Source organism: Erpetoichthys calabaricus, chromosome 10, assembly GCF_900747795.2.
Source record: "Erpetoichthys calabaricus chromosome 10, fErpCal1.3, whole genome shotgun sequence".
Taxonomy (NCBI): Eukaryota; Metazoa; Chordata; class Cladistia; order Polypteriformes; family Polypteridae; genus Erpetoichthys; species Erpetoichthys calabaricus.
Genome location: NC_041403.2, coordinates 120,273,602 through 120,288,797, shown reverse-complemented (window position 1 = coordinate 120,288,797; position 15,196 = coordinate 120,273,602). Strand labels below are relative to the sequence as shown.

The 15,196-nt window shown below is 33.4% G+C and overlaps 1 protein-coding gene across 1 annotated transcript; it reads right to left on the bottom strand.

The window, feature by feature from the left end:
* Nucleotides 1-430: 430 nt before the first annotated feature.
* On the bottom strand, nt 431-14,859 carry ttll9 (tubulin tyrosine ligase-like family, member 9). Its single transcript, XM_051932837.1, has 15 exons — nt 14,653-14,859; nt 14,356-14,402; nt 12,376-12,468; nt 11,387-11,498; nt 9,890-10,075; nt 9,054-9,122; nt 8,077-8,167; nt 7,947-7,987; nt 7,551-7,638; nt 6,542-6,600; nt 6,219-6,415; nt 4,541-4,654; nt 2,093-2,193; nt 1,316-1,725; nt 431-1,218 (listed from the first exon to the last, which is right to left on the bottom strand). Exons 1-14 carry the CDS (start codon nt 14,665-14,667, stop codon nt 1,655-1,657), a joined length of 1,284 nt encoding a protein of 427 aa, XP_051788797.1. The 5' UTR covers nt 14,668-14,859; the 3' UTR covers nt 431-1,218; nt 1,316-1,654.
* Nucleotides 14,860-15,196: the final 337 nt, after the last annotated feature.

Below are 15,196 nucleotides of genomic sequence, written 5' to 3'. Positions count from 1 at the left end.
GAATTGTCAATCGTGCATGTTTTGTAAGTGTGATGATGCAACCAATAAACTTTTAGGAAGATACTGTAAACAAATACATTTATTATAATAGACAATGTGGTCTCCCAGTGGTCAACCTACAAACATGTAAACCTCAGTGTTGTCAATTCAATACACAAAGGTTTAACCTAAGTGTGTTAGCTCACCTGCAATGCTTCCATGTGAATAAATATGGAGGCAATCGTCCATATTTATTCACACTTGTTATTAGGATGTTCCTTTAGAACCGGTGGATAAATAAATAAAAGTAAAATTCTGATCGGTTTTGTGAGGATGACAATAGAGCAAAGGCTGTTTCACAAGAATTCTGAAATAATAATAATAACAAAAACAGCAACAACAACAAAAACAACAATAAATAATCTTAAATTGACAAATACGCTTTAATAACAACAACAACAACATTTTATTCACAAAGGCAGCCTTAAAGCTGCTAACATTTAAAAAGAAGGGAAAGATCTGTAAAAATTACAGTGTCAGGACTTTCACATATTTCAGTGAAAATACAGAACTGCATATACAGATCAGATGGTGCCTTCTTGACTACAGCAAAATGAAAGAAATAATCAGATACCGCCCACTCTTCAATTGCTGATTTTTTTTTTCTGAAATCAATGCCAGTTTAAGTATTTACTTGAGAGGGAAACAGCCAACACATCAATTACAGAATGGCTATTTTGTTTTTATAAAGATGACAATGCAGATTGGTTATAATCACCCAATATTCTTACTAGCATTGTTTGCAATGGTATACCACTACAGTCTTGAATTCCTGAGTCTTAAAAATGAGACAAATATTTTAGTTTGGAACTCTTAAAAATGTATTAGTCTGATATTCTGCTGTTTTACAAAATACTCGGAACGTCTCTTCTTTCTGAGATAATTAGCAAAAAATGAGCAACAGATTAATACAATCATTCTTAAAGTTTCATTTATGGTAAATGTATGGATGCAGCTTATTACAATGACAATGCACTTATTAAGCTGTAAAAAGGTACCAAAGTTAGCGTTATATAAAATTGAAAGTTTTAAATAAGCACTTAGACTTTAAAAATATATCACTAAATAACAGGTGGATTTTTAAATGTATTGGTGTTGATTAACTATAAGTGTTATATATAAATTAACACTTATTTTCAACTCATTAAGAAAAGTGTCCCAAAAGACTAAAGAAGGGGCCTGAGTTGCCTCGAAAGCTTGCATATTGTAATCTTTTTAGTTAGCCAATAAAAGGTGTCATTTTGCTTGGCTTTTCCCAAAAGACTAAAAAAGGCACCATTTATTATAGAATATTAAGTGAACAGTAAATGTTCATACTTACAATATTATAGAAATGTACATGCTGTATTTGTACAAACTCCACACTTTCAGTACGTATGTTAATTCATTAAGAATTACTCTACTTTTGTGGACTTAGTTAAACCCACTTGGCATCAAGAAAGCTGATTCCGTCAGAGGCAGTGAAGGAGCTCCAGTTCACTGCAGTGTACATGGCCACCTTCATGAAACACCTGGGTTTATACAGCAACACTTTTAGCTGTCATCCTCAAAGTACATGTGCTTATTATATTATGTATTGAAACAGAGACTGAATGTGAAATAATTCTGAGGCTGGTCATAGCTTCTTCTGCCCTGGGGAGCACTTGAAAAGCTGCTTAAGTTGCTTGTTTCTGTCATTCATGCAACCTACAGATATGTCCAAACATAAAAGGGGAATAAGTGCATGGTCTAAAATAAAATTAAAGCCAAATATTTATACAACAACATTACAGCAATACATGATAGGATCAGCAGCTTTACCAGAGGCATGCAAACAGCATTTTAAGACATTGAACTGATAAATGTACTGTAGTTGTTTTAAGGTATTTTTTCTTTAACTTTGTTATCTGCTTGTAAAGCAATTTATGTTGTGTAATTACAACAGAACATTACAATAAAATAACACTATTTTTCTGTAACTTTGTGGAAGTATAATTATAATTTGTGCAGTACTTATTTTGTATTTTTCAGTTCTTGTCAGTATTGGAGAAAGGATTTAACTTCTGACTCTCACCCAAATGTGTGTTTGTCCTATAGTCTGAGTCATCTGTATACACTGGCCCATCATTCCACATCAGGTCGAAACCGCCAACCTGCTTCTCTTTTCCACTTAACCTAAAAGACCAAATGAGTATTTAAAAGAATAAATCAATGCACAATTAAGATCCAGCTGTTTAAAGGAACTTTGTTTTTTTATCCTGATGTAACAGCTTTAAATACATTCTAAAATAGTTTGTATCCTTTCCATTAGCCATTTTGAAACATTAAAGTGGATGCAGAAAGTGTTCAGAATCTTTCACTTTTTCACATTTTGCTATGTTGCAGCCTTTTGCCAAAATCATTTAAGTTAATTTTTTGCAGAACAGGAAAATAGGATTATAGAATTTTTTGCAAAAAAAAAAAAGTCAGTCTAGTAATTTTAGCAGGAAGTTGCAACATTGAAAAATGTTGAAAAAAAGTGAAGAGGTCTGAGTACTTTCGGAATCTGCTGTATATCAGACAAAACAAGTACAATGCAGTCACTGCTTATTTATTTATTCAAAGAATATTTTTTTTTGTTCTGTGACATTTCCACTTATCACAATCAATTCAATAACAAAATTATGGGATTTGTTAATTAATATTCTAACAATTTGTTAATTCATATTCTGAGAATATAATCACAGACTCAAATTTTAGCTAAGCATCAAATTCAATTTTAGGTATTTGCACATATGCTGTGATTCTTAATTTAAGGATATTCTGCAGCAATTTTGCAACTTTGTGGAATAGTGAACAGTGTCTTTGTCATCTTCAAAATGATCAAATTTACATTATTTTGGAACAGCAGGAATTTTTCCTAGATCAGTTTTTATTAGTAGTAACTACTTGCTCCTTTGTATGGGAGGTTAATATCATCATGTTGAAATATAAAAGATTAAATGAGTGCAGGTGTGTGCATGAGTGTGCCCAACAGGGGATTGATATCCTGTCCATTTTTGGGTCCCATCTTGCACCCAACTTGCCAGGATAGTCACCTGCTTCCCTGCATTCCTAAGCTGGAAACCTGGTTCGAAAATTAGTGCATTGCTAAATTCTTATTTGGTATTATGTTATTTGTCTTACAATAGACAATTGATCTTAGATAAATAGTTTTAAAACTGCAAAGCTAAAAGTATAAGGTTTCACATGTACATTGTTTTTCCATAATAATTATAGAAGAAATACATTATGTTGCCAAATAAATTTAAATTAACCTGTTACACGGTATACTATATCTTTGGATATACTCATCTCAATTTGCATTTCATTATACAGAACCTAGAAGAACATTGTAACAATCATTTTTTAAATGATTAACCTTAAGCTATATTTATTTATGAATATTTTCCTTAAGTTTTACACTGTACTGTCTAAAGTATTGCCAAATGCTGCACAGTCTCAGAACTTTTATTAGTTTCTGAGTTATTGCTACCACAGGCATACACAAAGTCTTCCACTGTTATTTATATGATTCTTTTGTAATTTTTTTGATGTGGCACGGAGGCATAGTGGTTAGTCCTGTCATAACTCAGTTCTGTGTTCAAGTCCTGACCCATGTTTTGTCGGTTGGCACTTCTGCCTGTGTTTGTATGAGCAATTGTCCAGGTACTCCAGGTTTGCTCTCACATGAATGTTAGGTTGACTGCCAGCTCAGTATTGTCCCAGCATTACTGAGTATGCTCTGCGATGGACTGCTATCCCATCCATTGTTGATTTCTTCTTTGCACTCAATGCCACAAGGACTGGCTGACTCTTCTGCACCCACCAAATTGGTTTAAAAGGATTCATTAAATGAACAGTTGTATGGGTGAATTTTAAATTGTAAAGCGATTTGTCATTTGTTTCATTGAGATCACCGTGGAGTTGCATAGTCATGGTCCCAGTAAATGTTTCTGCATTTTACAATCCTGTAAATCATATTGATAAGATGGATTTATAGATAAAGTTAATTTTAACAGTCTGTACACATTGTACACAATGTGTGCTATTCACTAAATTGGATGTCACTGTGGTATGCTGAAATGAGTTTAGGAACACCTGTACTCCAAAAGTTTGTTACCCAGAAAAGGCGACTGTAATGTTACTCATTTGAGCTATTAAAAAATGCTTCAAAAGTATAATTGTTCAAAAGAGTTTGTAGAATTCTTATTTTATCTTTATGCAAAAATTAAGTCTTAAACATTTTAATGTCTTTGATCCTAGTAAAATATATTATCAACATTAAAACCTCTCCTGTCATTTTACAAAAACTTCTTATTCTTTTTGTTCTCTTACATTTGATCATTTTCTTAAGTCCCATTTATTTTTACATCGTTCAGTAAATGAATACAATTGAATATGTGTTTGTTTTCTGGTGTCTGTTTCTGGTTTTAGTCCAGCCATTCTAAATGACTACAATGTAATGTTATATATTGATGGTGCTAGGATAGAGTGTACCCACCTTCCTTCCATATCCACAACATGTAAAGTGTCTTCTAGCAAACGACACTTTAAGTCGTAATCTTCTAGGCTGCTGGCAGTTAGTGATGGTGAAGCATTTACTTCAATGAGCCATCTGCAATTTAGATTTATAATGTTCATTCAAGTTATAAAATTGATTAAAAATGAACGTATTACAGCAATTTAAATAGATTGACACTGAGTATTTTTTTATACACTATACAAGAATAGCATTGTACAACACAAATTAAAGAAGTCTTATAACTGGTGAGTATGACAGTTAAGTAACCTTGCTAGGATCACATTACAGGACAAATAAAAACTGCTCCTGCCTGTGTGATCAATTTCAGAATGCTACCTTTGGCATCTTTTCAGTATTAAACTAGACCCAAGTTACTAGTAAAGGAGCTATAAAAGATTTACATGGCAGTGCATCTGCAATAGGAAAAGAATGTGTATGTTATTTCCATGCTGAACTATAAAAAATAATAATAAAATAAAAATTAGAAAAACAATTTTTTGGCTGATGAGTCTTTCAGATTAAAGAATTACATGTGTCTAATGGTCACTCAGCATGAAATTATCTTTTATTTTTTGCAAATTGATAACTGATAATGGATAACCTCACAATACATGCAGAAAAGCTTTACATTTTAGGTAGGTGATGCAATTTCCAAAAACATATATTTCTTTTTAAATTAAACAATAAAAATAATTGCTTTATTGATCTGCTACATTAAGCAGAGTGTTTGATTTCTTAGCTTGTTATGAGATGTCAAGCAGCGGATCTAACCTGGCTAAACTTCACACAGGTGTACAACATAACTAGAGGAAGTTCCTGATGCTAAAGGAGAGGTTTGCTATAACAAACGCCAAATCATTCAGAGATATGCTTTATAATGCAAATGCTATACACTCTACATATTCAGATTGAGGTTTTCATAGTAACATTTTCAGGAGATATGAAAACATGTAGATGAGGGCAATACATATTGCAAGTAGATAGCTCACCCAGAAAAAATAATTGATGACAAGTTAGCAGTTTGCAAATGTCTTTTCAGGAGACTACTATGTATTTAACCATAAGATTAGATAATAGGGTATCATGGTAATCCCTCAATACAATCTGGATATCAGGCCCTTACAGATGAAGATAGCCTATCAGGTTAGACTTCCTGACAAAGAGATAAAAATGGAAATACACATGGATTACTTTATACGGGCACAGCCTTGTTAATACATATACAGTATTATAAATGCGGAATTTGTGGGAAAGTTGGATTTGCCAAAACCTGAACCCAATAAATATCCATCCATTCATTATACAACCTGCTATATCCTAACTACAGGGTCACAGGGGTCTGCTGGAGCCAATCTCAGCCAACACAGGGCACAAGGCAGGAAACAAACTCTGGACAGGGTGCCAGCCCACTGCACCCAATAAGTGTATGTGGCAAATATACTCGTGTCTAGGAGCTAAGGTTAGAAAACTTGGGCATTTGGTTTTACAGTTAAGCAAACTGCAGGATGTTTTCCATATTCATGATTACGTAAACAGTTTGAAATGCAGAACTGAAAAGAACCTCAAATAAGACTGACCTGTGCTCTTGGAACAAAGAAATGAGTACTGTAATAACAAAGGACTAAAGTACTACATTGGAATATACTGTATGTCTTACGGTTTTAGCTGTTCGTCCAGTAGGATGTCATATCCATAGAGCTCAAAGCAGTGCTTGTCATTAATAATAACCTTTTGAACACTCTGAAGACTCCTCACAAAGATAGCATCCATGTCCCTAAAGAGGATTTCTACAATGTCTGCACCATGTTTTGCAATGAGATAACGGCGCAATTGTTGCATTTGCCACTTGCAGCCCTACAATAAAAAAGATAAGTGCCTTAATTTTTTTAAAATAAATAATCAAAACATTGGATAGGTTATGAAGGATGCTGCAGAAAACATTAAAATTTTATTTGTCTTATGAGTTTTATGGAAACTTACCTTTTCAGGATCATAGTCTGGGGCAGTTTTCTGTATTGCTACATTTGTCAGGTGGACATCTACGTTTGGAGAAATGGTTAAGGCCCATATAATAAAATACAATTTCAGCTGAGGATGTGCATCATGGATCAGAACATTTTTCAAACTATAGTACATTACAGAAAATTCTTATTAAAGATTATTTTTCATTATTATATAGATAAATGAAAAAATGCAGAATACATTGTTGACAATCCAAACTTTTACTAAATAAGGAAAATGGGTTATTCACGCTGTCATTCACATCCTTTGGTCCCTCAATTTTCTTTTTTTGGAGAAGTATAAAAAATGTACATTTTAATACAGTAATCCTCAATGATAATGATGTTACATTTATAAAAGACTGACAAGCTGCAATTAATTAACCATGATCAAATATATACAAGCACATAATTTTGAAGCTAATTTGTGCCACGGAATGTGCCATATATTATGAAGGCTTATTCCCTTTCCTATTGCATTGCACCAAAATACTACCAATTTGTATTTTGCTTTCTTTTGAAATTCAACAAAATACTGTACAAAGTATTCAGTTATGAAATTATTTTGCTCTATTGGATGAAAACAATGGTCTAAAATGTTTGGATGGTGATTGACAGAGCTTTAAAAGAAGAAGAGTTCTAAAGCTCTAAAGAATTTGGTTGCAATAGTAATCAAAAGCTTAAACATGATCCAGAGACCTGAGTTAAGAATTACTGATAAACATTAAAAACTCTAGGAAATAATCATGTGTGCCTCTTTTAAATGTGGTAGTTTATTTATTAGCCTTTTATTCTGATTATTTTGTATATGGCCTTTAGAGATAAACACTAGCCCATAGCAAGTTAGAATCCAGGATGCAGCTTTTACTCAGTCATAATTGATTTTTACTGTTGACTTCCAATTTCATGTTCACTTTATTAACCACAAACCCACATTACCTACTTAAGATTAAAATTAATTTGTAATGAGCCAAGAAATTCAAGAATACAGTTATCATCAATACTACTGAGGGAGAAGCGAGTATTTGAGAAGCGTGCAAATCCATCTCGGTATAGCCAAGCCTTGAGTGGAGTATACTACAACAGAAGAACATTAAAAAAATTACTATGTTGAAAAAATATTCCATTTTATTTACTTATTTTGATTGCCAAACAATAGTTTCATCCAATATACAGTACATCTGATTGTTGCTTACAAGAAGTCACAATTACTGCTTCAATATAATTAAGTACATTCTTTATTTTATATATATAACTGTACATGAAACTGTCCCTGAATCTACTTGAAATCTTGATTTTTATCAATGGTAAACACTGCTTCAATTTTTGGAAAAACATTCTATTCTAATCTCTTCATACCAGAACCAAAGCAAGGTTTTACTTACTGAAGTTACTAACACATACACCCTCAGGTCAAACTTCCTGCCTGCAAGATAAAACCAAAAGATATAAATCAGTGCAATACTCTAAAAGCTCACAATAAAAAGTCTGTTTCAGAAAGGTTTTGATTCTCACCTCCAATTAGGTAAGGGTTTTCAATATACCTCTGAGCCACATAGCTTTCCACTTGGATCTCATCTTTTTGGTCTTCAAATCTATTTCCATCCTTAAAAACAGAAGAATCTGCAATCAGACTTTATATTTAACAGTTTAAACATAATGGATGAAAAAGAAGTCAGTTTTGTTCCATAGATTTAGTTGTATCTCAAACAGATAAGACACTATTGCAAGAAACAACATTTAAAATAAATATGTGTGTTTTTGAGAACTGTGTAAGCAGTTGTTTTAACAAAGCGTGCATAAAGAGATCAAGCAGCACTTTTTTTAACAATACTACCTGGATACACTTTTGCTCACACTCTCTACCTACTGGAGGTAGTGGTAGAGGAGAGAATTAAGACAAAACTGAGAGTCATTATGAACAATGCTGCACATCATTCATATGGCACAACATAACTGTGTACTTTAGTCAAGAAATTATTCAGCAGAAATGTGTCAAGAAATGCTATTGGTGCTCCTTAGCAGCTGCAGCAATAGACCATAATGCCTCACTGTGACTGTTCTCTTATCAATAGCCAACAAAGACACTTTATCTTCTGTTTTGCAATTCTTGTGTGTGTCTGAGGAGAATTAGTGTTGTTTGTTGTAATATTTCTATATTTCTAGAACTTCCTTAAAAGTTACATTTACCCTTGGAACCATATATATTTATTTACCCGTTATATTTCTCATTAACTACAAATATATTTTGCTTTGTTTTATCTCATTCAGATACCTTCCTGATTAGAAACTATACAAAATGTAAATATTCAGATTCATAAGCTGAAACAAAAAAAAGGGAATTAATACTGAATGAATGAGCAGACTACTCTTGTAAGAGAATAACCTTGGCATTATAGATGCAGATATTAGATTTACTGCATCTTTAATTAAATATGAAGTAAGACTGCTGAGTGAAACAGAAGGTACAGTATTTGCCAATGAGTAGCTACCTTTTTCCAGTCCATGATATCTTTTAGTTTTCGAAAAAGGAAGATACCTTTACCTTGTGATCTAGCCACCTACAAGAGAAATTATTAGACTATAATAATTCATATTTTGGAAAACATGTGGAATACATTACTTTACAGTCCATGCTAACATACTGTGTGTGTTTCACAGACTATTCATGTTATCATGCTGTTTTCTAACAATGAAAACAAAATAATAAAATGTTACTATTCTTACCCCTATTTAGTTTTGGTGAATTTCAGGAAACCTTAACAATATGTAAACACATAACAATAACAACCAAAGACCAACAGGCAGGACTTTAAGAGTAATTTTCAAAATATAATTTTTAGCCCATATTTTCTAGGTTCAAAAGAACATTGGCCATGATTGCTGAGTTGGAAGAGCAAATTGTGGTTACTTTAAAAACGTTAGCTTAAAATATCATGGACAATGCTTATAGCAATAATGCAGGATGGGTAATAAATGAAGCCTGAATAGACAGTGTTACTGAATGTTTTTTCTAATAATAATAAACACAGATCTTGCCCTTAGAATATATGTTATTTTAGAATTAGAATATATAGATATCCTGTATACTTCCGTAGAATACATTTTGTTAGAATTAAAGGAAATATGACATTACCCAGTACAAACATATTTTTTTAATAAAAGGGTCGGTAACAATCACATTTTGTAGGGGCAGTATTTTGCATTTATGATTTCATAAGTTCTTAAATATAAATAATGTAATTACAACAATTGTTTTCTACACAAATGTTTCAGTTATCCAACATATACTGGTTTCTTACAACATGTTCAAATTATGTCCGCTTACCGGTTTCATTATCCATGTACTCCCAGGGTTTCTTTTAAATTCCTCAACAAATAGGTGGTACTCAAAGGGAAGTTCAAAAGTGCTGGGGTAGAAGTCAAACTTAGCTGCCTCCATCCTGCCTGCCTCACGCTCCAGCAGCTTGCGATATCTTTTCAAATTTTTTACCATCAGGTTTTTTCGGGTTAACTTTCCTCAAAAAAGTGGAGTTACAGTAAAATATATAGCAGTTTATGTTAAAAATGGTGTCAAGCAGCAATCAATTATTATTTTCTTAAATGACAATAAACATAAGAATATATTGCTTAAGTCACTATGTTTGGATTACCCTTTGCAATTCACGTATATTATGCTTGACTACGTACTTCCAATGGGAGTAAATCATCATTAGCCTTTAAATGGTTCAGTAATATAGATTTTTAAATAATATCCAAAAATCATATATATCATATATATATAAATAACAAAGCAAGGAAGTTTGTAACACTACAAAACTATACTCTCCATTAACGATCTCAAGTCAAAGTGATACCCTTTGTATACCCACTTTTTTGTTAAAAATAAAAACTCAAAACAAAAGTCACATACCAAATGTGTTAACACCCAGCAAACAAGATTTCAAAGAAGTCAATACAAGACTACTTAGTTTTCAAACCATGTTATTAATATAGTACACGTGTAACCTGACCACCAGGAGTGTATATATTAAGATAAAAAATAGCAGAATATTTGTAAATATTCAAATGCAGTTACAATTAACACACATACAGTCACTTTAAACAAATTACTTCAAACTGTCTCTTCTCCTTCCTTTAAAATGATCTTTTTCCCCAGTGTACTTGTCAGTTAATATATTAAATGCCTGTATTTTGTTTCCACTTTCTTACTATACTTATGCACATGTATTCTACACTGGTTCAGTATATTAACCACATGACCACTAGTTTCTATGCAATATGAGTTCCTCTAGTATGTTACAATATTAGTTTTTTGTCAGAAATATAACAAAGAAAAAATTAAGAGGAAACATGAGTTCTAAAATTGCTCCATCAAAAAAATTTAACATTTGGTGCTTTTTATTTTATTAAGTAGTAGCAGTACAAAATGTTTATAGGATTGTCATTCCATAAAATTTTTTTTAAATCTTTTTTCAAGTTTTGTACTTTGGAATATCATACAAGAATTGTAAATTATTTAGTCGGAGATTGGTTGTAAATACAAAGGTAATGTGCAGTATTGGGTATGTGGAGCACATAGCCCCAAACGTTTTGAAACATGCTGGTTTATGGTATCTACTTTACTCCTATAATAATATTCTGTCAATATGAGCAAATTTCATATTAAATAAGATTATATTTAATCAATAACTAATAAAAACAAAGCCATGATTAGTAAATGAGAAATCCTGCTTAAATATTTGGGTAGAGAAAGATGACAGGTCTGTATTTGGGATCTTATATCGTCCCTTATCAAAAAGGGATAACAGCTGCTACCTCTTACCTCATAATGGTTGCGGAAATGGCAGATACGGACATGCTCATCCATGTAAGTGTGGTCAAAATTCTCCCGAAGCCAGGCAACATCACACCAGTAAAAGTCCCATTCACCATCCCTGGTTGAAATATGTGTTTTTGCTCATTTGAAATAAAAATCAATGATAAACTTATGCTACAGAATGTTTCTAATAATACCAGTATATAAACTGTATACATCTAATGATGGGTTAAGTCATAATGAAACAGTTTATCAGCTTCATCTATATAAAAATATAGTCCAGTTTTCAATTTCCTTGATATTTCACTGCTTCCAATGAAAATTTGGGTATTTTACTGATATATACCAAAATAACTCATTAAAGTTCTCAGATACTCATCTATATCCATCCATCCATTTTCCAACCCGCTGAATCCGAACACAGGGTCACTGGGGTCTGCTGGAGCCAATCCCAGCCAACACAGGGTACAAGGCAGGAACCAATCCCGGGCACGGTGCCAACCCACCGCAGGACACACACAAACACACCAAGCACACACTAGGGCCAATTTAGAATCGCCAATCCACCTAACCTGCATGTCTTTGGACTGTGGGAGGAAACTGGAGCGCCCGGAGGAAACCCACGCAGACACGGGGAGAACATGCAAACTCCACGCAGGGAGGACCCGGGAAGCGAACCCAGATCCCCAGGTCTCCCAACTGCGAGGCAGCAGCGCTACCCACTGTGCCACCGTGCCGCCCACTCATCTATATATACATGGTAAATAGACACACAACATATTTGTGTTGTTTTATACAACTTTGTAAAATTGTTATGAAATATGAAGGACGACTCATTCATTGTAATTGTAATTAGTGATATTTACTGTATTTTCCAGTAATAAAGTTCAACATGCAAGTGTGTATAATTTTTATCTTATTTTTAAATACATTTTAATTTCTTGTACCTGTGAGATGCAAGTAAATTTTTAACCTTCCCTGTGTTATGAACTTACTCTTTTGCTTCTACCCAGCTGGGTCTTTGTCTCAGGACATCAAGAATAGTGTTGGTCAAGGAGCAGCGAAATCGAATACAGCTCCGGGATTCTCTAAGGTAAAATAAAATGAAAGGGTGAAAAAAGTAATGTAATATTAGTTACAGAATGGACAGAATGGAAGCACATACTATTTCAAGCCTTTTACAAAGCACACAAGAATGCAGTTTAATACAATTAAAGACAATAAGATGTAACAGAAGATAATTCGGATACTTGATGTGTCACTGCCGTTCCAGAAAGTTGAAGTTCACAGTGAACTTTAGTGTTACTGTTATCAGAACATCAACATGCATTAGCTTAAAATTAGTGTTTTGTATTTTCTTACTCAGCTGAATTTGCATTTTGAAAATAATTCAGTTTAATATAGTTGCAATATACTGTATATGCTATCATTCATTTTAAATACACAACACAATTTCATAGTTCACAAAAGCAGGCTTTTTAACATCATTAATATTTAAAAGCATGTCATATTCACAAATATGGTAGTAATTAAGTTAGGTCACCTGATGTTTCTGTCTATTTTCTTAACAGCCATCTGTAATTCAGAACATGTAATCCACCTGAAGCTAAGCATGTTTGGGCCCAGCCTGTACTTAGATGAGAGACCATCAGCAGCAAAACCAAGGAACTGGCTATTGAATTTTGCAGTACCAAAGAGCCTCTACACCTAGTCACTGTTTAGGGAGCGGATGCAGAGGTGGTGACTTGCTGCTAAGTACTTGAGGGTCCACATTAATGATAGGCTGGACTGGTCTCATAATACAGAGGAATTACATAAGAAAAGACAGAGCAGATAATTTTTTTCTTAGAAGACTGTGCTCCTTTAATGTGAGTAATGACATCCTTCACATCTTCTATAACTCTGTGATGGCCAGTGTGATTTTCTATTCTGTGGTGTGCTGGGTAGTAAAATCACTTCAAGAGAGAACAACCAAATTAGAAAGATGATTAAAAAGGCAGGCTCAGTTATGGGATGCACTCTCGACCCCCTGGATGTAGTAGCAAAGGAGACAATTAAAGAAAAAATGAGTATTATTATGAAAAATACTGCATATCCTGTCTATTACACACCGGCACTGAGTACTTTCAGCTAACAAATTATTCAGAATAAGTGTATCAAGAACAATATTGGGGTTCCTGTAACTGTGAACAGGTCAGAAATTTATTTTCTTTTTAGTCAGGTGTGTGGTAAGACCATAGTGTGTGTGTGTTTGTGTGCATATGTATTTATTTGTTTAATGAGCTTCTATCTATCTATCTATCTATCTATCTATCTATCTATCTATCTATCTATCTATATAGGAACAGCTTGGGTTGCTGCTATAGTGGTGCTGGTGAGGCCAGCAGGCTACGCTTATTTTGTGGTCTGGATGTGGATCCTAATGCCTTAGTGCAGTGATGGGAACAATGTACTATAAAAATTAGCACTGTCCTTCAGTGAGATGTAAAACTTAAGTCCCGACTCTCTGTGGTCATAAAAGATCCCTAGGCATCTTTTGAAAAAAAGCAAGTTGTTTCCCAAGCTAAATTGCCCACCATGGAAAACACTCCCCAACCCTCCCAAATGCAGTATTGATGCCAATCACAATCAAACTGATTGAGTCAAACCAATTAAACTAACACAAGCAATATTACAGGACTATACAGTATAGTGCATTCATCTAAATATATGTGTGTGTATGTGAAAGCATCTTCTGCATAGATTTAGTGTATATGACCTATCACCAATTTTCCCAATTTACCAAATCATCAATATATACTGTATACAGTAGGTTTATAGAATAATTATTGTCATGTGTACAGACCTGTATATGTACACATTGCAGAGAGAGATTGACAATATATGAAATTATCAATAAATTTCCTAATTTCTCTGTGCCTTAAAGAACAAGTAAAATCTATTAATAAGTATCAAAATTATGTTAAAATTCTTACATATCTTTCTTCTTTTGATATCCATATTGCCCCTTAAATCCAGAAGACTGTGAAAAAAGTATATATATGTAAATACACGATAAGATTAAACTAAATTTTCATAAATAGTTTCATTTTGTTTTAGACGTGTTTATTATATACATACAGAAAGAATAATATAATTTAGATACAAGTGCAATGTTTCAGTATTTAATATTAGAATTATAAGTCTGACTATGGAAAAGCAGTAAGAGAACACATTTATGGATTAAGGGGTGATAAACTGCATGCAAACGGTTACAATCAAAAATCATATACCTTATTCTTTGCCATATCTTCTTATATGTTGTGAATCTCTATTAGTCCAGCAACAGAAACGATTTTCATTCTAAAAACTTCGAAGCGAGCTCATATCTGCAACTTTTTATGGTTACTATTAAGTTTAATTAAACTAAGTGTCGCTCCTTTTAAGATACGAGTCGCTTTAACAGCCGTCTATTCTCCATGCTGTAAACACTCCGTAGCCTCAGTAACAGTCGCCCCCTCCTAGTAGAGAATCGTGTCCGCGAGCCAATCAGATCTTTGCTACACGCGGTAGAACGAGGTAATTGTCCCCATTCGGATCCCGTAGAACGAGCGCGGGCTCTCTAAATGTAGTCCCAAATTAGTGCTGCAGGAAAACGTTTATGTTCATGATAAAGAGGTGGACATTCAATGGTTACACCTACACTTGTTCAAAAGCAGGAACCGCTTTAACCAGTAAGGAATTCGCTATTTACTTTTCCAGTTAAGTCAATTGCTGTAGCATTATAAATAATCGAAGCAATTTTATTTGCAAAAGCTGCTGACAGGAAATTGCATG

What these genes read in the sequence shown, in the direction of transcription:
- ttll9 (XM_051932837.1), bottom strand. An exon ending in GTACATGGATAATGAAACCG is followed by an intron (nt 9,123 to 9,889) that starts GTAAGCGGACAT and finishes TTTCTCTTGTAG; the next exon opens with GTGGCTAGATCACAAGGTAA. An exon ending in CAGTAGTATTGATGATAACT is followed by an intron (nt 6,601 to 7,550) that starts GTATTCTTGAAT and finishes CTCCAAACGTAG; the next exon opens with ATGTCCACCTGACAAATGTA.